The sequence below is a fragment of the Rana temporaria genome, chromosome 1, assembly GCF_905171775.1.
Source record: "Rana temporaria chromosome 1, aRanTem1.1, whole genome shotgun sequence".
NCBI lineage: Eukaryota > Metazoa > Chordata > Amphibia > Anura > Ranidae > Rana > Rana temporaria.
In genome coordinates this window covers 70,253,676-70,278,739 of record NC_053489.1, presented here as the reverse complement: position 1 = coordinate 70,278,739, position 25,064 = coordinate 70,253,676, and the positions used below count along the sequence as shown (strand labels likewise).

The window sequence follows — 25,064 nt, the reverse complement described above, 5'->3', positions numbered from 1 at the left end:
AGCAGCTTGCAGGTGTTTCTTTTTTTGTTTTTTTAATTTATTATTGTAACTTTTTTTTTTAAATTGCAGAATAGCAATTTTACATTGAAGAACTGCACCCCAAATGCTAGTGACATGGTGTGGCCACATTGATCCCAATGGGCAAGTTTGGCGGGCTGCGCTGCCTGTCAAACTCTACATCCTGAGTTAAAAATGCCATGACATTAAAAGCATCGCAGGGCCCCATCATGTGTATAGCCCTGTCAGGCTGCAGTGTCGGGTGGATGGCCGGTGGGCAGCCAGGTGGGTGGTTAAACCACAGTTCAGCCTCCTATTTTTATTGCTACCCTTGCCACCCATTTGAGAGAGCCCTAAAAGAGGGTGCTAACAAATAAAACAAAGGAGTGGAGGCAGGGCAGAGAATAAGAAAATGGGAGAGGTGATGGAGTGTGGAACAGGGAAAGGTGGGAGAGATAAAAGAGAGGACGAAGGATCAAGGGGCAGGGGTCAGAGGCATACAAATGCAAAGCCATAGCCAACAATAGCGGCCATCTTTTATTGACAAGTTTCCTTTAATAAAAGCAAAAAAAGAGCAGTGTGCAGTGTGGTGTGGCAGAAAATGAACCCACAAAAGCCAAGTTAGGCAATAGTGTTATATTTTAGGAAGGTTAAACACAACTCAATCAGGCCCAGTGGTTAGGCACACCCATCCAGAGCCACTTACAAACTGTGACAGTGGTCTGAAGACTTGAAGATGCCAACAGAATCTGCAATGTGAAGCTTAATGCGTCCTGGCCGGTCCACACCTAAAAGAGAAGGCTTCCTCCTGCAAGGTAGACATAGTTCCTGCATTGTCCTTACTCCTCTGAAACCTCTCCCTACCTCTAGGTACTGTCCCTGCCGGACAGGGAACCTGTCCCTACACTAGCCATTTGCATAAAATGCCAAAACTGGGAGTCCTAAATCCAAGTCCTGATCCAAGATGGCCTCTGAGTCACATGGGGTGCCAGCGTCCAATTAGACATCTGTCTCTTTGTGACCGTAGGAAGTCATAATGGAACCAAGTTTCTCACAACTTCCTTCCCTTTCTGCATCGCGGCTTTGGCCAAGTGCCACCTGCAGTGGGCAGTACAGACTGCAACTGCCTACGGTCTGTTAACACAAAAATACACACTATAAACATTAAAAGATTAAGGCTGAGCTCAGGTTTGGTCCAAACTTGGGTTCCGTTTAAACTCGGCAAGAAGCTGTTACTGCCCACTGCCACCAAGTGGCCATATTACGTCAGTGATATCATGAGAATCATGAGAGAGGTCCTTTGTGTACGTGTAGCTGCAGGGCAGGGAATGCCCTGGCTTGTAGTTGATTGGGTGGCAGCGGGCTGAAGTAAAACCTTTCTACTGGGTTAAGTCAGATCCATAGTCCGGACCACCAGCTGATAATTCTACTTTAACAGAAGCTCAACATTTGCAAATTGAGTGCTGAAATACCATGGCAAAAAAACAATAAAAATTCTAATTTATTCCCCAAGCGGAATAATATGTCAATTATATTTTATGAATCATACATCAGTAGACCAAGAAATTGCTACAAATGTAAGGACTAAAATGAACCAAAAATAAGTAATCAGAAAAAGTGATGGTATTGTAGGTTTCACAAATAATATGTTCTGTAATTTAAAGAAAAATTGGTTAAGAGGTCTCATATGACAAAGATTACTATTTCACTAACTATTATACTGTATATATCTGCAGCCACTTGAAGCCCGATTCCAGCAAAAATGATTTGTTTTAGACAGAGTGTGGAAAGAACCGGTGTTCACTGTGCTAGATGTGAGATTGGTCCTCACTTCCTGTCTAATTGACGGAACAGGAAGTGGAGATAAATCTACTCAGTGAAGATGCAGACAAAAATACACACAGAAAAAAAAAACCCATGGCAAAACAATCACTAGATCTACAAATATAGGCAGTTGAAATGATTATCAAAACTTCTATCTACTCTACTACTCTACTATCTCTACTATCAACTTATCAAGTAGAAGTTGATTTTGGCTTCACCCTTATGATCTTCTGAAACTCTTTTTTTTTTTTTTATTCTTTAATGCCAACCTGGCTGCAGCTGCCTCTTTCTCCAGCCCTCTTTGCTAAACTTCCACAGTTCTGCCAGACTGATTCTGCATCAATCTCAGACTGCTTTCACCCAGTCCTCTCAGTCATACCTGACTGTAACACTCATCAGCCCACCTGGCTGTCTTCCTCCCTGGAGATTTGCCCGGCAGTGTTCTCCTCCTGCTGTCCTTCTCCTGCTGCCTGTAGTCAGGACACCCCCGACAGCCTTCTAACAATCAATTTCTAGCTTTGACCCAAACTCCACTGCCCCAGCTGGGCTAATCAAGAATAATTGAGGGGGCCTGCCCCCTGTCAACCCATCTGTCAGAAATTGATCAGGGCCCTCAGAAAACCCCTCCTCATCCCCACTCCCATTCTTCTGGAAGTTTTCAGCAAGTTCCAGGAGTAGGGGGAGGTCTCAGAGATGCTGCTTGTGAGTCATCCAGCCCTTCCTGGGTCACTCACCCTGACCCATGAAAAAACACACATGTTTTGCTGCCAGCCTAGCTTGAACAATTTTCCTACATTAACAAAAAAACGATCCTAGCATGCTAGAGTGTGCTACATAGACTAGAAGGAAGATGAGATAAGCAGCGAGCAGAGCTTGCATATGTATATATGAGTGCCCTAATATGTCAAGACTATTTACAAACTGTATGCAACTAACAAACAAGGCTTTAAAAAATAAATTTAACGCATTTACATCAAGCTCTGCTCCTTATCCCCTATTACAAACACAGTAAAAGACTAACGGCCAGATCCACAGCCAGCGGGCTTAACTTAAATCTTCCTATTTAAGTTACACCGCCGCAAAATTTCTACCTAAGTGCCTGATCCACAAAGCACTTACCTAGAAATTTTCGGCTGTGTAACTTAAATCTGTCCGGCGCAAGGCGTGCCCAATCTAATGGGGTGAGTCCCATTTAAATTATGCGCGCTCCCGCGCTGGACGTACTGCGCATGCTCCCAACGCGATTTTCCCGACGTGCTTTGCGCAAAGTTACGTTACGCCGAGTTTTATGAATCGCGCCGGGTAAAAAAAGTTGCGTCGGGAAAAAAAAGAGATGCGGCGGGAAAAAAAAAATTTTAAAAAAAATTTGACAGCGTCGCGGGAAAGAAGGGTCTACTTTTACATGGTGTACTAACTTTACACTTTGTAAAAGTAGCCCTAATTTTGCGTTTGCAAACTAACAACTTACGGAGACTTCACAAAGGGAAACCGCTTTGTGGATCTCCGTAAGTGCTAATTTGCATACCCAACGCGGAATTTCGACGAAAAATGCCCCCAGCGGCGGCCGAGGTACGGCATCCTAAGATCCGACAGTGTAAAACTATTACACCTGCCGGATCTTCGCATGCTCGAAATGACTTTGACACATGCTTGGTAGCTTCCACGGCATAGGTAGGGTGAAGCAAGATGGCGGCGACGGTAACAAATGTGACGAGCGCTTGCTCGTCGTATGAGATGACGTCACCGCGTTCTTGCCTTTCATGAAAACCGCGGTTCTTTTGAAAGGTCTGTGTGTACACTTGGGCGGCAAGAGATTCTTGCCAAGAATCTTGTCTGGAAAAACAATGGTTTTTTCCTGACGAGATTCTTGCCCGTGTGTATGAGGCCTAAGGTGATGTAAGGAATACTCTGATACAGATCCTGATGTAAGGGGGTTTTGATGGGGACCCTGATGTAAGGGGGGTGGTGGTGGCTCTTATGTGAGGGGTGACTTCTGAGGTGGCCTCTGATGTATAGGAGCTCTGATGGGGACCTTAATTTAAGAAGGGCTCTGATGGGGAACCTGATGTACATGAGGGCTCTGATGGGGTCACTGATGTAAGGGGGGACTCCTAAGACAGACTCTGATGCACGTGTCAGATGGTTATTGTGGGTGTCAGTGGGCTATCATCTGTCACATTTGTGTTCTCATCAAAACTGTCAAACCATCAAATGGCTGGAGTCATAACTGATCACATGTGCAGCATCATGGCAGTTGCAGATCAAACAGAGGCCAAGATGGCAGCTTCCTTGGCAGAAAAAGGAGGGTTTACTTCTGCTTGTACTGTATATTTTTGTTCATTAATGGTTTGATGAGTCGGTGTGACATTTTACTCAATCACAAAATTCTAATAAATGTAGCTTGTATTTCAGAATGAACAATTTAAGGGTCAGCCAAAGCACATCAGGAAAAATGACTTTCACACCTCTGTGTAGATAATCCTATTCTATATTCCAAACGTTAACTAGACATAAAATATTAATGTTACTGTAAGATTACTTTATATACTCTTTGAATGAAATCCAAAAGACTTACATCAAGGAAACTAACGTCAATATGCAAATCAATATCCACATCATCAATTGCTCCGTATTCCCTGCAGGACAGAGGAAATGTGAAATACTCAGTCACATGTTAGAAATAAAAATTTGTCATCTTTAGAAAGCTGGGCTTCCAAAAAACATTATGAGATAAATTTCCTAGTTCTTATGACAGGTGGATATACTTCACATAGAATATAAATTCTGTACGATAACATTTTCAAGCACCAAATTTTGCAAACGTTATATAGTGTCAGCATGTTACAAACAACAGTATACAGAATTATGTACATCCGAATCTGTCACCTAGGAGCTTACCATCTAGTGTTCAATACATACACATTCTAGGACCAATTTGATTAGAAGCAATCAATCATAGGCTTAAAGTAGTTTTAACAGAAACAACAGCAAAGTCCTTGAGCGCTAAAGCTGTAGGTCGTATATGGAGGTGATGTTGGTGATGTTCTTTTTGTAACGAAACATGTCGGGATGGACTACTGTTGTTCCTGCTACCCTTTTTCTATGAGCTCAATTGACCATTGCAAAATGTGAGTTACTCTCTTTATAATAAATATCAATTTTTTTTACGGAATTATGCTATGTGCGCCCTGCTTTCTCTTTTTCATGCTTATCGGTTGGAGTACTGATATGCCCTCTGTGTGATCTGTTGAAAATTGCTGCTTGCTGGGAACCACTTTTTGAATCATCTGTCTGAGGTTTGCCTTCATTGATACCGAATCGCATGACGTGTATGGTGTACCCGCTTCAGTATATCAACTTTAACAACGCTTGATTGGCCTAGCGGGTATATGCCTGTCTAGGTCCAATCGATCCTGTCATAAATACCCTGCCTGTCAGCCATTTGAAAAAAATAAACTATTTGACCAGGTCATGGTAACTAACTGGGCCACCTCATAACCTGCTCCTTCATACAGTATATATACTTATTTTTCCTGCACAACCCCTACCGGCACATTTACCAGATAGAACAATGTAATCAGTTCTATACCATAGCTCCCAACTGTCCCTGATTTCGAGGGACTGTTTCTGAATTGGAGAAATGTCCCTCTGTCCCTTTTTTCTCCTCATTTGTCCCTTATTGTGGTCTAATCTATATAGTTGTATATAAAATGCACGTTTTATCTATCAAAAAGTGTTTCCCAGTGCTAATCTTTCACCTGATTTCTAAATTGCTGCATTTGTAAATTCCAAAATTCAATATAAAGGAATAGTAGTGATTAAAAAAAGCACTTGTGGGTTTAACCAATCTTATTTTTTGTACAATTCTCCTTTAACCACTTAAGACCCGGACCTTTAGGCAGCTAAAGGACCCGGTCAGGTTTTGTGATTCGGCACTGCTTCGCTTTAACAGACAATTACGCGGTCGTGCTACGTGGCTCCCAAACAAAATTGGCGTCCTTTTTTCCCCACAAATAGAGATTTCTTTTGGTGGGATTTGATCACCTCTGCGGTTTTTATTTTTTGCGCTATAAACAAAAATAGAGCGACAATTTTGAAAAAAATTCAATATTTTTTACTTTTTGCTATAATAAATATCCCCCAAAAATATATAAAAAATGTTTATTCCTCAGTTTAGGCCGATACGTATTCATCTACATATTTTTGGTAAAAAAAATAGCAATAAGCGTTTATCGGTTGGTTTGCGCAAAATTTATAGCGTTTACAAAATAGGGGATAGTTTTATTGCATTTTTTTTTTTTACTACTAATGGCGGCGATCAGCGATTTTTTTCGTGACTGCGACATTATGGCGGACACTTCGGACAATTTTGACACATTTTTGGGACCATTGTCATTTTCACAGCAAAAAATGCATTTAAAATGCATTGTTTACTGTGAAAATGTGGGAGTTAACCACAAGGGGGCGCTGATGGGGTTATGTGTGACCTCATGTGTGTTTACAACTGTAGGGGGTGTGGCTGTAGGTGTGACGTCATCGATTGTGTATCCCTATAAAAGAGATCACACGATCGATGACGCCGCCACAGTGAAGAACGGGGAAGCTGTGTTGACACGCGGCTCTCCCCGTTCTTCAGCTCCGGGGACCGATCGCGGGACTCCAGCGGCGATCGGGTCCGCGCGACCCACGACTGGGTACTAGCACAGGACGCACCTGTATGTGCATGTGCCCAGTCTTGCCATTCTGCCGACTTAAATGTGCAGGAGGCAGTCCTTAAGTGATTAAGGGGGGCGTGGTGAGGGGTGTGTCCTATGCCTGCACACTTTTGAAGACAGGTGTCCCTCATTCCCATCTCAAAAAGTTGGGAGGTATGCTATACTTCCATGCATGGAGTAGAAGGTGACGTTCTGCCCATCTTCCCCCCGGTGCAGTACATGGTTCCTGAGCAGCCAATTACCCGGCCTCAACACTACCATTTGAAGAAAAAGAGAAGATCTTTTGCTTTTGTAAGCTCTGACAAGAAGCTTACACAGAGCTTGTCGCTCAAGGCTACAGCAGGTGGATGGTCCCCTTATAGCCAGTAAACTGTTAGGCCGCGTATACACGATCAGTCCATCCGATGAGAACGGTCCGTTTTAATCGGTTAACCGATGAAGCAGACTGATGGGTCTGATGTGCCTACACACCATCAGTTCAAAAACCGATCGAGTCCAACGCAGTGACGTAAAACACAACGACGTGCAGAGAAACATGAAGTTCAATGCTTCCAAGCATGCGTCGACTTGATTCTGGGCATGCGCGGGTTTGGAACCAATGCTTTTGCATACTGACCTATCGGTTAGTTGTCCATTGGTTGAATTTAAAAGCAAGTTCTAAATTTTTGAACCAAGGATAACTGACCGATGGGGCCCACACACGGTCGGTTTGGACTGATGAAATTGAACTTCAGTCCGTTTTCATCGGTTTTGTCCGATCGTGTGTACAGGGCCTTATACACACTATCTGCATGGAGTTTGCATGTTCTCCCTGTAACTGCGTGGGTTTCCTCCCACACTCCAAAGACATGCTTGTAGGTTAATTGGCTCCTGTATTGGCCCTACTATGTGTATGTATGAATGTGAGTTTGGGACCTTAGATTGTAAGCTCCTTGAGGGCAGGGACTGATGTGAATGCATAATAAATATGTAAAGCGCCGCCGCTGCGTAAATATTATATAAGTATCTGTAATAAATAAAATAAATAAAGCAATACTGATTACCTGAGAGATACAGCGCTGGGTCCATAGATTTCTCTCACTGCTGCCAAGTCAGCTTCCAGCTGTGGATGCTTATGAAGTTCCCCATCGTAACTCACCTGCACAAAAAACAAAAATGTATGAACAATAAAAATCCCAAATAGAAAGCATGAGACAGGACATGTCCACACAGCAAGATCAGCAACTCATCTCTTCAAATCTCATCGTTTTAAAGAGCACAGAGTTCTAAATCTAGTTAGGGCTGGTTTACACCACAATTTCTGCATTTTTAATGCGTACCAGTGCATTTTGAGGCGTCTTTGGTGTATTTTTTTTTCAGACAATTCAGGACATGTTCTTTCCGGTGCATTTTCAATGCATTTTGCCACGTTCCAGATTTGTTCCATACAGAAAAAATGCAGCATGATCTACTTTTGTTAACTGCACTGGAACACACTAGTGTAAACTGGGGCCATTGGAACACATGAAAAACATTGTGCATGCGTTTTTGATGCAGAGTAAAAACGCTCTGGACTGCATCTAGTGTGAACCATCCCTCAGTACATTGAAGGGCTTATTCACACTAGGTGTAGTGACCTGCAGTTTTCCGCATGGTTGTATTGTGTTCAGAACAAAACGCAGTTTTAGGGCCCTTTCACACGGAGCGGATCAGTAATGATCCGCTCCGTGTGTCAGCTTTGCTCAGCGGGGATCCTCCGTAAAATCCCCGCTGAGCTGGCAGCTGACAGGTCGGTCCCCGCACACTGTGCAGGGACCGCCCTGTGTTTCCTCCTCTCTCCCCTATGGGGGATCGGATGAACACGGACCGTATCTCCGTGTTCATCCGATCCGATCCGGCAGATGGAAGAAAAATACGATTTCTTCCGTCCGCAAATGCGGATCTTTGCAGAAGCGGACAAATTACGGGTGTCAGCGGATGTTCATCCGCTGACACCCGTAATCACATAGGGACCCATGTATGTCCCGTTTTCATCCGCAAACGGACGGATGAAAATGCGGACATACGGTCCGCTAGTGTGAAAGGGCCCTTTCACTGTGTTTTGGAGCAAAGCAAAATCATGGAATGCAATTTGCTTGGTCGCATATGTCAGTACACAAAAAAAAGTGCTTCTGTGCAGTGATATGAATAAAGAGTGCACATCACTCTGCCCCCTACTGCACTGCTCTGCAAATCGCTGTGTGGGCCGCAGCGATTTGGGCTGCAGATTAGTGTGAATGGGCCTGAAAGGCTTTGATATATATATATATATATATATATATATATATATATATATATATATATATATATATATATATATATATATCAATCAATTTTCCCAATCAGCGCAAATAAATAGGTCGTCTTGACTGCTGAGGAGCAGTTCACCCTGTCTAAGCTCTGTCAAATACTAGAAAGCTTTATTTTGGCCTAAGAGCTGTGGTGGGTGAACAATGTGGTTGGGAAAGCCAGGAAAGTAATATTAGTAGCCAACAGAGTCAGAGGGTTAAAAGAAAATCTATCACTTTGCCCTGAATTTTCAAAGTGACATTTTTACTTTAAATCCTCATTTCTACACTGCCACTTCCACTCATTAGGGCCCCTAGCACACAGGGGCGAACACCAGCAATGCAGAAGACCTGGTCATAATTATGCAGACATAAAAAAATGTGTTGACAATGATATTATCTTTGGCTAGATCAGATGGAGTACATTTAGAAAATTATCTCATTTGGTTTCAGACAGAACACATTAGTTTATAATGCGTTTTTCGATGCAGTTTGCTCTTTTGGGAGGTGTCTGTTGTCTTGCAGGAGAAACCAACGAGACAACAAATCTTTCCTTTCCATTGAAGTCTATGGAACCAAAAATTCAACCTGCTGTAGGAAAAAAGTCTCTAACCCTTTCCAAAAAACGCACACGTGGAAAACGCATATATGTGGATCAGGCCTCATTCCTGTGGCACAGATTACTCCATAACATATGAGGTTGTTTGAAAGTAGTTACTGCACTACTTTTTGCAAGTTCAGGTGTGACTTTCAAAGACATCTGTGCATGAAGTCGCACAGATGACTTTCAAGTCCCACCTGAAGTAGCACTGAAATTCCCTGTGGGTCCTGCTGGCCATAGCCTATGGGTCCTGCTGGCCGTGGCTGGCATGGGGGTCCTGCTGAGAGATGGCCATGGCCTGTGGGTCCTGCTGGGATCTGGCTACTGGCCTGTGGGTCCTGCTGGCATGTGGATCCTGCTAGCAGCCTTAGGCCTGGGGAGCAAGTCCAGTCAAGTGGCCCATTGAACCACCAACCCACAGGCCAACGTGTAAGCGGGGTGAGGGGTGCGGCGATTCACTGAGGGAGACACACGTAAAGTTCTTTGAACAAGGTAACGTTTATTACCGAGAGGCGGTAGTATTAACAGTCTTTACAATCAAACGGCAAATGATTCCTCTCCAGGCATGGAGGCACATATATGCAGTACAGATACTGTAGTTCTAAGCAATGTGGCTTTCTGAGTATCACAGGCACTTTCCACTTAATGTTATATTATATACCCCAGTTCACAATGCTTATTGGAAGAGGCTGCAAACACATTACCCGTAGCAGCTGGGAGTCTTTCATCCGACCAATGTTACCACTGCAGGACTCCGTAGGACCCCTAAACTATCCCTCACAGGCCGGAACACTCTCCCTGGCTTCTCCTGTCTCTTCCTCACAAGCAGGGTCTCTGTCCCTATCTACATCCACACGTGTTCTGCCTAAAACCAGCCTGAGCTTTACTATAAAAAGAAACCACCCAAAAATGGTCACCCAAATCTCTCGAGATCTCGTGCGGCCTATCAGAACACAGGGCTCCTCCAAAATGGTGTTGGAGACACTATAGAGGCAGAAGTGTTAACATAAATACATACAAAAACATAACAATTTGACTGCAGTATGAACACATATGATTACTTTACCACTTGCTCTTGCAGCACTAGACTGCCCTATCACTGACAGCTGCTTACATTTCCCCCCGTTTAAGAAGTGCAATCCCTTGCATTACCTAGGGAGAACAATTACCACCATGCGATATGATAACAGCAAGTCAATAAGCAAAACAACAGTTCAGGGTATAATCAGCATAGCGGACAGGTTTCAGTCCCCGTGTCGTACGCCTTGGGAAGCGAGGCTCCAGATTCCCCAAATGTCCATCTCCATCAGCTACAACAGGGCACTGTTCCTCACCCACGACAGGGTCAATAGGCGCTACTTCGTCCCTAAGAGGATCATCCTCCACAGGGATGGGGGTAACTTGCACATCTGGTTCCCCTGCTAGCAAGTCCCATTCAGTTACAGTAGCTTGGTTATCTGTAGCTCCTTCAGCTGGGGATAAGTTCTCTACTGCAGGCAGAGGAGGCAAACACCATGTTGCAGAGTCACTGTTGAGGATTTCCTGGCTGCAGTCCCGTCTAGCCGACGGTGGGAAGACAGGAACAGGATTATCCGTTCGTGACTCCGCACTGAACACACAGGGACGAAGCAGATTACGATGCAGTCTTTTACCCATCTGGCTTCTCTGAGACCAGATCATACACAGGCCGCCCCGTGAAAGGTTGGTGTTCAACCCGATACGGACATGGCTCCCACTTAGGCTCCAGCTTGCTGCCCCTCAGATGTTTGGGATTCCTCACCAAGACTCTGTCGCCCGCTGCAAGTGGCAACAATTGGACAGCACTTTCCTCGGCTAAATCCTGGTGCTTTCTCAGCACTATTTGTTTGGCTTGATCCAGCCGGTGCCAGTGATCTTGGACCCACTCATCCGGGGTCCTTGACGTAATAGGCTCTGGGGTTTCTAGGAGTAAATCCACCGGTAACCGGCCGTAACGCCCAAACATCAGAAAATGAGGAGTATAACCAGTGGCTCTATGCACAGCCTGATTGTAAGCCCAAACGACATCTCCTACATACTGCAGCCAACGTTCTCGATGTTCCTGCTCTAAGGTGCGAATTAATCCCAACAAGGTGTGATTAAAACGTTCACAGGCCCCATTTCCTTGGGGGTGGTAAGGAGTAGTATGCGACTTCCGAATACCACTAAGACGACACAGTTCAGAAAACACCTTAGACTCAAAGTTCGGCCCTTGGTCCGACAGAATCCTTTTGGGGCACCCATAGGGCTGGACTACATGGGTCCAGAACAGTTTAGCGGTAGTGGTGGCAGTCTGATCTTTAGTTGGCACTACGATGGCAAACTTAGAGAAGTGGTCCACAAACACCAAGGCATAGCGATACCCTGACGATGTGTCTGCCACTGTCAGGAAGTCCATGGTCAGCAATTCAAAGGGTTCTCCCGTTCTCACCACCAGAGGGGTAGTTTGCTCTGTTCCTCCCTTGTGGATGGCACAACTCTGACACTCCTGACATGCCCTTTGCACCCACTTAGACAGTCCCGGACAAAATATGTACTTACGAATAAGGGCCTCTGTCCGTTCCGCACAGAAGTGTCCTCCAATCCGGTGAAATATTCGACAAACCTCCAAGGCCTCCGATTGAGGGATAACCAGCTGATGAATAACTCGCGACTCTCCAGGCACCCGTGCTTGTCGGTATAAGAGTCCATTATATCTTTCCAGCCGATCCCACTGTTTTAGCAGCTGGCACAACGTTGGTGAGAGCTTTCTTCGCTCCCTGGAATCTGGCTTCCGATTCCTGTCCCAGTATCTAACGAGCTGATCGAGGTCAGGATCGTTCTGCTGGAGTTGCAACCATTCTCGAGGAGTGTGAATTTCGGACCCTCCTGGTAGGCCCTGATTACTTTGCACAGTCGTTGAAGCCAGTTGCTCCTGCGTGTTGACCCCGGAGGGAACGACCTCCTCCCCCTCGAGTTGTTGATCTAGATCATCCTGAGGCCGGTCAAAGGGAAATCGAGAGAGGGCATCAGCATTACCATTGGAGCGCCCTGGTTTGTAGTGAATGGTATAGCTGAACCGGGCCAATCGTGCCACCCAGCGTTGTTCCAAGGCGCTGTCAGGGCACAGACCTTTTACGGTCTCTTTCCCTAGTTGGTCCTGGGTGGAATCGAACCCAGAATCTCTGCATTGAAGGTCCAGCTCTTTTGTCTCTGAGCCACTGCTCAGTTCTGTTCTGTGTGCTGTCCATTGGAGCCTGGTTCTGAAACCTGTACTTCTGTGGACCAATCAGTGGCCAGTGCGGCCTATTTAAGCCAGCCCCTTCCCCTTTGCTAATTGCTGGTTCGTTGTCAGCTTTACCCTGTGAGAGAACCTTGGAAACCTGTATACCCAGACCTGCTTGACCCGGATTGGACCTTGACGATTCTCTGCCATCTCCTACACTTGACCCCTGCCTGCTTATCGGATTTGCTGTTGTCTCCTGCCCCTTGACCTTGGCTTGCTCTCACGGACTTCCTCTGATCTCTCCAACTCCTGACCCACGGCCTGTGACCCGGATTTGCCTTTGTTTCCTGTTGGTTCCTTCTGGACTTACCTGCCTGTTCCTGCCTGATCAACGACTGTCTCAGTCCTCTGCACCTGCCCTGTTTTCGTCAGCTGCACCAAGTCTGCCTACCAGTTCCCGGCACAGGTGCCTCCTTGTGCCGTCCCTCCTCTGTTCTAACTCCAGGGAGTGGTCTGCATAGGGTCGCAAAGGTGAGCCGCCCTCAGCATCTCGGCCTCGGTAAGTAACGTTCCTGACATTACGAACCAGCCATTATGTCTGAGGCCGACAGGGCATGCTCACCCCTTGAAAACCTGTGTCAACAGGTGTCTGTTTTGACGGTTGCCGTTCAAAAATTGCAAGAATTACATAATGGACTGACGGATAACATGGAGTCCGCAGACTTGTTCAAAATGCTCACTTCCTTGGCTCTGCAAGTCTCCAGCCTGAACCATATTATTCAGGAACTACAACAAGAAGTCCAAAAATTTAAAGAGACAACACGCCCAGCCCCGGAACCTGTATATTATGAGCCATTTGTTCTTATGCCAGAAATATTCGATGGGAACCGTGCATCCTTCTTGTGCTTTAAAACTGACTGTGAGCTATTGTTCACCCTTAAACCTAGGACCTATGCCACGGACTATATTAAGGTTAGAGCCTCCGTCAACTTGCTAACAGGGCAGGTCAAATCGTGGGCTCACCTGCTGCTGCAGGAAAAAAGTCCAGTCTTGGACAGCTGGGAGACGTTCATGTCTGCTCTGGACTCGTATATCCCTGCTTCCAAGAGAACCAGCACTCCCAGGTCTGCTCTTAGTTCACGAGGCCTACGGGTACCCAAGGATAGGAAGCCCCAGTACGGTTATGACCTCCAGCCAGCCCAGTGTGTGCCAAATTATGAGACTCTGTATGTGCCCAGCCTGGAAGTTTCCCCATCACAAGGTCTTGACATTTCTGTGGATGCACACACGCCTACCTTGGAGGAGGAAGAACCCATGCAGATCGGGGTCATCCGGTCCAGCCTATCTATGGCAGAAAGAGAGCGGAGAAGAGCCCATGGACTTTGCTTTTATTGTGGTGCTAGCGGGCACCTTATATCGCTTTGCCCAACTCGCCCACCTCGGCCAAAGCTTCTTCAAGTGGGTACTGTTGGAAGTTTTTTCTATGCCTCAGAATCTGTACCTACCTCCCCAGTTCCAGTGTCTTCAGTTCCAGTGTCTTCAGTTCCAGTGTCTTCAGTTCCAGTGTCTTCAGTTCCAGTGTCTTCAGTTCCAGTGTCTTCAGTTCCAGTGTCTTCAGTTCCAGTGTCTTCAGTTCCAGTGTCTTCAGTTCCAGTGTCTTCGGTTCCTGTGTCCCCAGTTGAAATTCCAGATCATATCTCCCCAAGTGAAGTTCTCCCTCCAGACTGCACATATGCCTCAAATGGTACTATGGTCCGTAAACAGGATCTGGAGATATTGGAACGAGCTTTACAAGCAAGGAGGGCGCCCCCTACCAGAACTTCAGGATCAAAAAAGCCAAAAAAGAAAAAGTAACAATCTACATGCTCCCCGTTTTATCCAAGCTTCCCATCAGGAGCTTCCGGAACTAACGGACAGGTTGGGCGTCCGGAGTCCGCCCCTAGGGGGGGGGCACTGTCAGGGCACAGACCTTTTACGGTCTCTTTCCCTAGTTGGTCCTGGGTGGAATCGAACCCAGGATCTCTGCATTGAAGGTCCAGCTCTTTTGTCTCTGAGCCACTGCTCAGTTCTGTTCTGTGTGCTGTCCATTGGAGCCTGGTTCTGAAACCTGTACTTCTGTGGACCAATCAGTGGCCAGTGCGGCCTATTTAAGCCAGCCCCTTCCCCTTTGCTAATTGCTGGTTCATTGTCAGCTTTACCCTGTGAGAGAACCTTGGAAACCTGTATACCCAGACCTGCTTGACCCGGATTGGACCTTGACGATTCTCTGCCATCTCCTACACTTGACCCCTGCCTGCTTATCGGATTTGCTGTTGTCTCCTGCCCCTTGACCTTGGCTTGCTCTCACGGACTTCCTCTGATCTCTCCAACTCCTGACCCACGGCCTGTGACCCGGATTTGCCTTTGTTTCCTGTTGGTTCCTTCTGGACTTACCTGCCTGTTCCTGCCTGATCAACGACTGTCTCAGTCCTCTGCACCTGCCCTGTTTTCGTCAGCTGCACCAAGTCTGCCTACCAGTTCCCGGCACAGGTGCCTCCTTGTGCCGTCCCTCCTCTGTTCTAACTCCAGGGAGTGGTCTGCATAGGGTCGCAAAGGTGAGCCGCCCTCAGCATCTCGGCCTCGGTAAGTAACGTTCCTGACAGGCGCCCAGTTTCGCCGTCTCTAGGTAGGCGAGAGGATTGTTGTCAGTATATATGTCCACCCGGCCACTCACCAAATACTCAGCAAACTTTTCGGTGATGGCCCAGACTACCGCTAACAACTCCAGTTTAAAAGAGCTGTAGTTGACTGGATTACGTTCGGTAGGGCGCAAGCTCCGACTTGCATAAGCGATGACCCGCTCAGTTCCATCTTGCTCCTGAGCAAGCACAGCCCCCAGTCCTTGAAGGCTGGCATCGGTGTACACCCGGAAGGGTTTACGGTAGTCCGCGTAGGCCAATATGGGTGCAGAAGTCAGCTGTGCCTTGAGGGCCTCCAATGCCTCACTCTGTGCTGCCCCCCAACTGTCAATGATACTGGGAGAAGATTTACCCTTGCGATGAACAGGCTGACCGCACAGCAACTGGGTCAAGGGGGCTGCAATAGTAGCAAAGTTCGGAATGAATCTGCGGTAGTAACCCACAAGTCCCAAAAAGGAGCGTAGCTCTGTTACCGTTTTAGGGCTAATCCACGCCTGTACAGCCTGAATTTTATCTGGATCGGGGGACACCCCTTTTGCCTCGACCACATGCCCCAAATACTGGATTTTGGTTCTCATGAAATGACATTTTTCTGGTTTGAGCCGAAGGCCATACTGGGTCAACCGCTGGAGGACTTGATCCAGATGTAGCAAATGGTCCTCGAACGTTCTGGAGAAGATGATAATGTCATCTAAATAAATCAGGACAGATTCAAAGTTCAAGTCTCCCAAGCAACGTTCCATCAACCGTTGAAACGTACTGGGGGCATTGGTCAGGCCAAAGGGCATCCAATTAAACTCAAATAGTCCCAGAGGGGGTGATAAAGGCCGTTTTTTCACGATTTTCCTTTTTTACGGGGACCTGCCAATATCCGCTGGCCAAGTCGAGCGTGGAGAAGTACTGTGCCTGCCCCAAGGCCATTAGGGATTCTTCAAACCGGGGTAGTGGGTAAGCATCCCGATGGGTACAGGCATTCAATCTGCGATAGTCCACACAAAAACGTAAGCTGCTATCTTTTTTTCGCACCAGGACTATGGGCGCAGCCCAGGGGCTACAACTCTCTCGAATCACCCCCCCTTTCAGCATACCATGTAACAAGTCTTTGACCTCTTGACAAAGAGCGGGGGGTATATTGCGATATCTTTCCCGAACAGGAGCTGTGTCTCCGGTGTGGATGGAATGATCCAAAGCATTAGTACAACCGTAGTCCTCAGGGCCTTGAGAGAATGCCATCATATGTCTGTGAACTAATTGCTGGAGCTTGTTACGTTGGTCAAGAATCATTCCCGGCACCGGAAGTTCTAGTTGTGCTAACAATTTCGGAAGATGGGCTTCTGCTGAATCAGGTAGAGCCGTTTGCAGAGCAGCACAGGCGGCCTCCACCCCAGGGCAAGGGTCAGTAATGAAGCTTTTGGGTACTGTATATAACTCGGCAATGGTCACGTCCGTGGGCACTTGAATAGGGGTGGACCCCAAGTTAACCAGTTGCACCAACACCTACCCCTCACGGACAACAGACAAAGTTCTGGCTACCAGCCATTCACCTTTGGTTTCCAGGTTGCGTTGTGGTTCTACCATCACAGTGGCCCCTCTGACGGGTCTTCTAGCCGCCACGGGAAGGGGGCACAACAACTCCTGGCGTGGGGGTATAATAACCCGATGTCGGGCAGGGAGGTGGATGAGCCCCACTTTCTCAGTATGTTTACGGGTCAGCGTCTGAACTGCCCGACAAGCTTTGATCAGATTCTGCAGCTGTGGTTCTGATTGCCCAGATGCTTGTGTTGAAGCCTTCCGAAGGAGGCGTGTTAAGTCCAGTTCCTTTAGGGCGTTCATGCCCAACACTACTGGGATCTCTGGGAAAGAGGCATTCTGAGTCACCACGATTCCAACCCTAGGGAGGATCTGCTCATATACATTCATGGACATCCAAGTGACCCCTACTACTGGAATAGGAAGGTTGTTGGCAGCTTTCAGTCTCACCCAGGAGGGGTCTAGCGTTGGGGTCGGCCCAAAATGTCGCTGATAGAATGAATAGGCCATGGTAGTGACTTCTGATCCAGTGTCCACCAGATATCTGGCCGGCTGTCCGTTGAACATCACTGTCGCCACGGGGCAACCAGAAATCATTGTAGGATCACGTTGAGGCGGTGACTGAACATCTCCCGCGGGTCGCCCCTCTACCATGGGAATCACTAGTTTAAAGGATGCCTTTGTACGTTCTGGGCTCCCCGTTTCGCACAGTCCCTTGCGATGTGGTCAAACCGTCCACACTGCCAGCATTTTCGGTCAGTATCTGGGTCCCTCTGGAGTGGGTTGGTCACCGCCCGGGGTTGTTCTGACCCTCTCCGCAAGGCTGCCACCTCTTGGCTGAGGGAGGCGACCATCTCAGCTAAGTCTCGTACGACCTTCTCCATCGAGGGCGTCTCCACCGCTGAGACTGTGGCAGGGCACGGGGCAGTCGCTTCTTCCCGCCCCACCAGCCACCCGGCTCCCTGAGTGCGGGTAACCTGGCTTCTGGCACCAGCCCGTTCATGGTTTGCCTCTTCCTGTTCCCTCTCGATGGCCTCTTGTAGGATCACTGCAAACTTCACTGTACCATCAGCCCTCACTCGATCCTTCAAGGCTCTTTTTAATGAAGGGGACCACACACCAGCGAGGAACTGGTCCCGTATTAGCTGATCGGGGTTAGCAACTCCAGTTCCTGTGGGGGCCATTTTCTCCTCCAACCGGCACCAGATCTCCTGCAATGCCACTGCAAATTGAGGAATAGTCTCTTGTTCATACTGTTCCCGACTGTAGAAATTCTTACGGAGTTCGGCTATGGAGGTACTCTCACCATACAAACTTTCTAAGCGGGCCACAATGGCGGCTCTGTTATCTCTCTCCTTCTCGGGCAGAACCATCACAGCCCGGCGGGCTTCTCCTTCTAGCACATTAACCCCCAAATCTGCAAAGTGTGCTGCGGGTATTTCGAACAATCAGACCGAGCTGTCCAGTCTCTCCACCCAATCTGTCAGGGGAATATTTGCACCATTGAATTTTGGAATCAGTGCTAAGGCCGCTCCGTACGGTGCCATGAAGGACCCTCTAGCCGCTCCCCCGCTTGAGGACGATGGAACTGACATCCTTCCGACTACGCCAAAATGTAAGCGGGTGAGGGGTGCGGCGATTCACTGAGGGAGACACACGTAAAGTTCTTTGAACAAAGTAACGTTTATTACCGAGAGGCGGTAGTAGTAACAGTCTTTACAATCAAACGGCAAATGATTCCTCTCCAGGCATGGAGGCACATATATGCAGTACAGATACTGTAGTTCTAAGCAATGTGGCTTTCTGAGTATCACAGGCACTTCCCACTTAATGGTATATTATATACCCCAGTTCACAATGCTTATTGGAAGAGGCTGCAAACACATTACCCGTAGCTGGGAGTCTTTCATCCGACCAAGGTTACCACTGCAGGACTCCGTAGGACCCCTAAAATATCCCTCACAGGCCGGAACACTCTCCCTGGCTTCTCCTGTCTCTCCCTCACAAGCAGGGTCTCTGTCCCTATCTACATCCACACGTGTTCTGCCTAAAACCAGCCTGAGCTTTACTATAAAAAGAAACCACCCAAAAATGGTCGCCCAAATCTCTCGAGATCTCGTGCGGCCTATGAGAACACAGGGCTCCTCCAAAATGGTGTTGGAGACACTATAGAGGCAGAAGTGTTAACATAAATACATACAAAAACATAACAATTTGACTGCAGTATGAACACATATGATTACTTTACCACTTGCTCTTGCAGCACTAGACTGCCCTATCACTGACAGCTGCTTACAAACGGCTAGCAGTACCCACAGCCGATGGCCTGTGGGTCGGTGGTTCAATGGGACACTTGACTGGACTTGTCCCCCAGGCCTAAGGCTGCTAGCCCTCCCCTAAATGGTGGCACAGTGGTACATGCATGTACAGTATATACAGTATATACAGGAAATAATTATTTGATCCCCTGCAGAGATTGTAAATTTTCCCACTTACAAAGAAATAAAGGGTCTATTATTTTTATCATAGGTGTATTTTAAATGATAGAGAGAGAATATCAACCAAAAGTTCAGAAAAAAAGTACATAAAACAAATGCTCTAAATTCCAGTTCAGTGATTAAGATAAGTATTTGATCCCCAAGCAAATGATGGCTTAGTACTTAGTGAAGAAACCCTTGTTGGCAAGCACAGAGGTAAAACGTTTCTTGTAGTTGGTGACCAGGTTTGCACACATCTCAGGAGGGATTTTGATCCACTTCTTTACAGATCTTCTCTAAATCCTTAAGGTTTCTTGGCTGTCTCTTGGCAACTCAAAGTTTCAGCTCCCTCTATATACTTTCTATAGGATTATGGTCTGGAGACTGACTAGGTCACTCCATGACCCCAATGTGCTTCTTCTTGGTATGTTTTGTGTCATTGTCATGCTGGAAGCCCATCCATGACCCATCTTCAGTGTTCTGTATGAGGGAAGAAGGTTCTCATCCAAGATTTTAAAATACATGGCCCCATCCATTGGCCCCTCAATGCAGCAAAGTCAGCCTGTACCTTTAGCAGAGAAACAGCCCCAAAGCCTTGTGTTTCCACCTTTGTGCTTATCTGTAGGGTTGGTGTTCTTAGGGTCAAAGTCAGAATTATTGTGTCTCTATAATTTAAAATACACGTACGATAAAAATTATAGACCCTTCAAGTGGGCAAACTTATAAAATCTGCAGGGGATCAAATAATTATTTTCCCCACTGTACATACAAACATATAAAAAGTATTGGTGGCATAGGTATATGTATATACAGTACATGAATATGTATTTATTTATACACTACACCCGAGGAAGAGCAGGGAGGCTTGAAATTGTTGTGTTGTACTTACCTGTGTGCCTGATGAATTGCAGCAGCAAATTGGAGTGCAGAAATCATTTGAATTATAAATATATATATATATATGGACATATACAAATCATGCTAGCATAGTCTGAATGTATATGTATGTATATAGAGTACATGCAATTTCTCTTAAGACCTCTGTATCAGTGCAGCATTCATCAGCATTTTTAAAGGAAGCAACTACTGCTTGTGGCTCTTTGATTTGACAAATCGCAGAGCAGAGCAGCAGCAAAAGAAGCCACAGGAGCCACAAATGATGCAGACACAGAGATCTGATTAGAGGAGAAGGTACACTGTATTACAACTCTATGCAGTCACTGCAGAGCTGTAGGCATTACCTGCAGCGCTGTGTGGCATAGCTGTAATACTAGGTTAGTGCTGGAAGTGGGCTCTGGAGTCCCTGATCATTTGTCCAGTTTGACCTCGCCCAACCTCAGCCCTGCCTCCAAATGTATTAATGCACCTCATATTAGCACTATATGTTCATTAAAGTATATACTATGAGCAGGTATTTGCTATTTTTCAAAGCAGAGTACTTACTAGCCAAGGAGGAATAACCTTGAGCCAATTGGCCAGCTTGAATACGTATTGCATTCTTACAATATTGCATATGTGAACCAAGAATTCCTGTTATGCAAAGGATTTCTAGAAATGAGTGTACAGCAGTTTTCAGATGGTTAATTAACCACTTGCCTACTGGGCACTTTGACCCTCTTCCTGCCCAGGCTAATTTTTAGCATTCAGCATTGTCGCACTTTGAATGAGAAATTGCGCTGTCATGCAACACTATACCCAAATGTTTTCTTTTGGTAGGATTAATTGACCACTGGGCTTTTTGTTTTTTGCTAAACAAATCTTTAAAAAAAAAGCCAAAATGTTCATAGTTTGTAAAAAAATGTTTAAAGCAGGTCATTTTTCTCCTTTGTGAAAAATGTGCACTGGTAGGATACACTGATGGGCACTGACAAGGAGGCACTGATGAGATGGCACTGGTGAGCATTGATAAGGAGGCACTGATGGGCACTGATAGGCACTGATAGGCAGCACTGAAGGACATTGATAGTCGGCACTGATGGGCACTGACAGACGGCACTAATGGGCACTGATAGGCAGGACCGATTGGCACTGATAGTCAGCTATGATAGGTGACACTGATGAGGAGGTACTGATTGGAAGCACTTGTAGGCACCGTTGGGACTGCACTAATAATCAGGACACTGATAATCAGTGCCCTAATTATTAGTACCAATGTCCCTTTAACTTAAGCTGATTATCGGCTCTCTTCATTTCTCCTCAAGCTGTCAGCGTGAGGAGAGAAAAGCTGATAACCGGCTTCTGTTTACATTGTGATTAGCTGTAACTGGAGACAGCTGATCACGTGGTAAAGGGTCACTGTGATGTGCCCCTTCCCCCGATCTGTGATCAGCTGAGTCTGAAGGACTTAGTGATCACAGAGCGCACCACCCTTACAACGCAGGGGGAGCACGGGAGGGGGGGATCGTGAGAGGATGTCAACAGACGCCCCACCGGCAAAGTAATCCCATGCTGTAGCTGTCATTTGGCTACAGCACAGGCGTGAATGGGTTAAAGTTTTGGATAGAGTGGAGAGGGATTAAAACACCTATCATGATTTTATAGCCGTCTGTTCCCTCTCTCTATTGTCCTATTTGTCCTGCTTTCCGCTATCATTAAAAATGAATGAAAATCCCAAAGTTTGGGTTATCCCTAGAACAGTAATAGAGGGAAAATCTTCCAATGAGGACATAAGTTTTGGTGACCTTGGTTTCAACCATGTACTCCCTCGCTTCTTGTTTTGGCTATGTGCAGGGAAATTTCCCCAATGGGGCAAAAAAGAAAAACTGATAGGGGTTATAACCTTCCTTTATTCTATCCAAAATGAAAAAAAAAAAAGAATGTTTTATCTTTAGTTCTACTTCTAAGAAACTATAGTAATAGCAGTGAGACTCATAGCTCTATAGGAGATCAAGCCCATTAGAATCTCTGATAATAGTGGCATAATGTCTTTAAAAATGTGTTATAATTTGTAGATATGTCCATAATTGTATTGGTATTATTATTATTATATATGTATTCTTTAAAACATCAAAATAATTTTATCTTGATTAATTGTGGTATTTGTTATGGGATGATGACGATTATAATAATGATTATAATTATTATTTGTATTAATGTACTCATCAAAATATCAAAATTATTGCCTAATATTTCTTTTTTTTATACAGTATTGGTATTTATTATTATTATTATTATTATTATTATTATTATTATTACTATCAATTTGTCTATATTTGCTCATTACACATGCTGCATAGCAATGCTGCACATTATGAGAGTAGGAGAAATCCCTCAGGAAGGGTTTGGGCTAAACACGAAACACAGTTGGATTGTTTTATGGCTTTATTGCTCTTGCTTTGAAGCTATTTTAACTGACTGCAATAAAAAGGATATCTACAGATCTAGCACGGTAAATCCTAGGGACGGTTTGCTTATGAAAGGAGAACACCTTGAAATAACAAGTGCCCCACAAGTAATGGCATGGTTTGTTTGGCCAATGAAGCGCAGTAACAATTCTTTATGGTATCTCTTTCCTAGTCTGTCAGACTGTTCACAATTATTGAATACTAGAAACTGTAGAAAAATTGAAGTCTTGGGTCAACCAAGCACATTGCCCCCTTTCTAACATGCAGACATGTATAAAGTGTTGTTAGGCAATTCACTCATCTGTCTCCTTTTACTGCACTACAGCAGTTCATGGCTGTCATAGTGAATACGAGAAAATTAGATGCTGTATAATCCAGGGTTTCTGAAATAGGGTTCCTTCATGAGTTGCCAGGGGTTCCTTGGGCAAAGATCAAGCTATGCCTCTCAGATAAGTTCCCACCGAAACCATTGATCTTTTTAGGGGTAACTCCTCCCAATGGCCACAAGTGTAAGGCCCCGTACACACAAGAGGATCAATTCCGCTGAAATTTATCCGCGGATCGGTTTCAGCGGATAGATCAGCTGGTGTGTACGACCCAGCGGATATTTATCCGCGGATATTTTTCGGGCCGATGGATTTCCAGCGGATAAAAATTTCATAGCATGCTAAGAAATCTATCCGCTGGAATCCAGTCCAGCGGATTGATCCGGTGGTCTGTACAGACTCACCGGATCAATCAGTCCGATTCCCTCCCTCGCATGCGTCGTAATGATTCGACGCATGCGTGGAAGTCCTTATATTTCAGCGTCGCGCACGTCGCCGCGTCATCAGCACGGCGACGTGCGCGACACGTCACCGCAGAGGGAATTCCGCGCGGATTTTGATCTGATGGTTAGTACAACCATCAGATCAAAATCCGCCAGAGAATTTATCCGCAGATACGGTCCGGAGGACCGTTTCCGCGGATAAATCCTCTTGTGTGTAGAAGGCCTGAGGATCATTCTTCCCACTGACTATCACACTAATGTATCATGAGTTGTAGATAGAGTTGTGTTTAGCAGGAGTTCCCTGAGACTAGAAAATGAAGGGTTCCTCTGTATTGAAAAGGTTGAGATAATATGTAGCGCCCTCCTAGGTAGGCGCTAGAGTTAGTGTATATAGTGTTTGGTTTCTCTGCTTAACAGGGAGACAGCTAGGCACATCTTTGTGCTGTCTGCTTAACAGAGACCTGTGATTGATTAATAGAGTCTGCTCAGTGTGCTCTGGTGCGGCTCATGCTGTTTTAAAGTTTCACACTGATCCAATAGCTATGAAGTATACTGAACAGTGGGTGAAAACCTTGGAGATGAGAGCATGGATGTCTGTACACTTCTGGCCAATTAGAAGGGGATGTGCCCCAATGCATGCTGGGTAACTGTATTTATATCTGATGTGCACATGGGCTCAGGGTCTTCTTCAGAGAGAGAGGTCCAGGTGAGGAGGGGGACTGACGCCCCTCCTCAGCGCAGGCTGCCATTCGGCCTCAGGTGGTCAACCTAAGGGCCTGAAGCATTGAAGTTGCATTGTGAGAGCTGACTGAGGGAAGATGTCCGCAGATCATGTCTGGTACTGCTGAAGAAGGCTGCCGTGAGTGCTTCAAGAGCCTTGTGAGTACAGACCCCCCGCAGGGGATCCCTGGGACTTGTGATGTTAGAAAATCCCATGGGTGCTAGAAGTCAGCTACTGGATGCAAGATAAAAGAGACGCAGGCTGGTGTCTTGAAGAGGCAATGTTCACTGAGTTCCTTCTGCTACAAAGGGACTTGTTTGTTGCATACAAGTGCTGTATGGTACTACTGATAATCTGCTACACAGTTCTATAGAGAGAGTTGTCCTCACCTGTGAATAGTTAATTTGGAGTATTCTACTAATTCCCTTTTCCTATCCAAGTTCTCCATATAAAATACAAAAATAAATCTGCTAGACTGGTCGTTGAAGATAACGAGCAGAAGAGTGTTTGCACCTAGCTGTGTGAAAATACCCTGTAACTGGCTTAATCAGCCCGGGAAAACAAATATCCAAGCGGCTCCTGTGGGGATACCGCTAAAAATATATTTACTACATCTCTTAAAGGGGTTGTAAAAGGGAGGGGGCGAGCACTCCACACCAGGGAGAAAGCCTTGCATTACTGTGTGTAGTTACAGACAGAAGAACAGGAAGTGAGGATTTCTCAGAAGAAATAAGGACATTTAAAAGAAAAATGGAAGGATGAGGTAAGTGAAAGAGGACTGCACTAAGGTAAAGGAAGCTATTTAGGAAAAAAATGTTTTACCTTTACATCCACTTTAAGGTTGGCTACATGATGCTACACCCCGTATTGTTAGGCCCC

The 25,064-nt window shown here is 45.9% G+C and overlaps 1 protein-coding gene across 6 annotated transcripts in view; it reads right to left on the bottom strand.

Moving 5' to 3' along the window:
• PARP8 (poly(ADP-ribose) polymerase family member 8) overlaps window positions 1–25,064 on the bottom strand; it is a 409,395-nt gene that overhangs the window by 124,409 nt on the left and 259,922 nt on the right. For all 6 annotated transcript variants that reach the window (XM_040339250.1, XM_040339246.1, XM_040339237.1 and 3 more), the window contains exons 7-8: window positions 7,580–7,674; window positions 4,397–4,457 (exon numbers count right to left, since the gene is read on the bottom strand). In XM_040339250.1, the coding sequence (XP_040195184.1) occupies window positions 4,397–4,457; window positions 7,580–7,674 (156 nt within the window). The remainder of the gene's footprint in view (window positions 1–4,396; window positions 4,458–7,579; window positions 7,675–25,064) is intronic.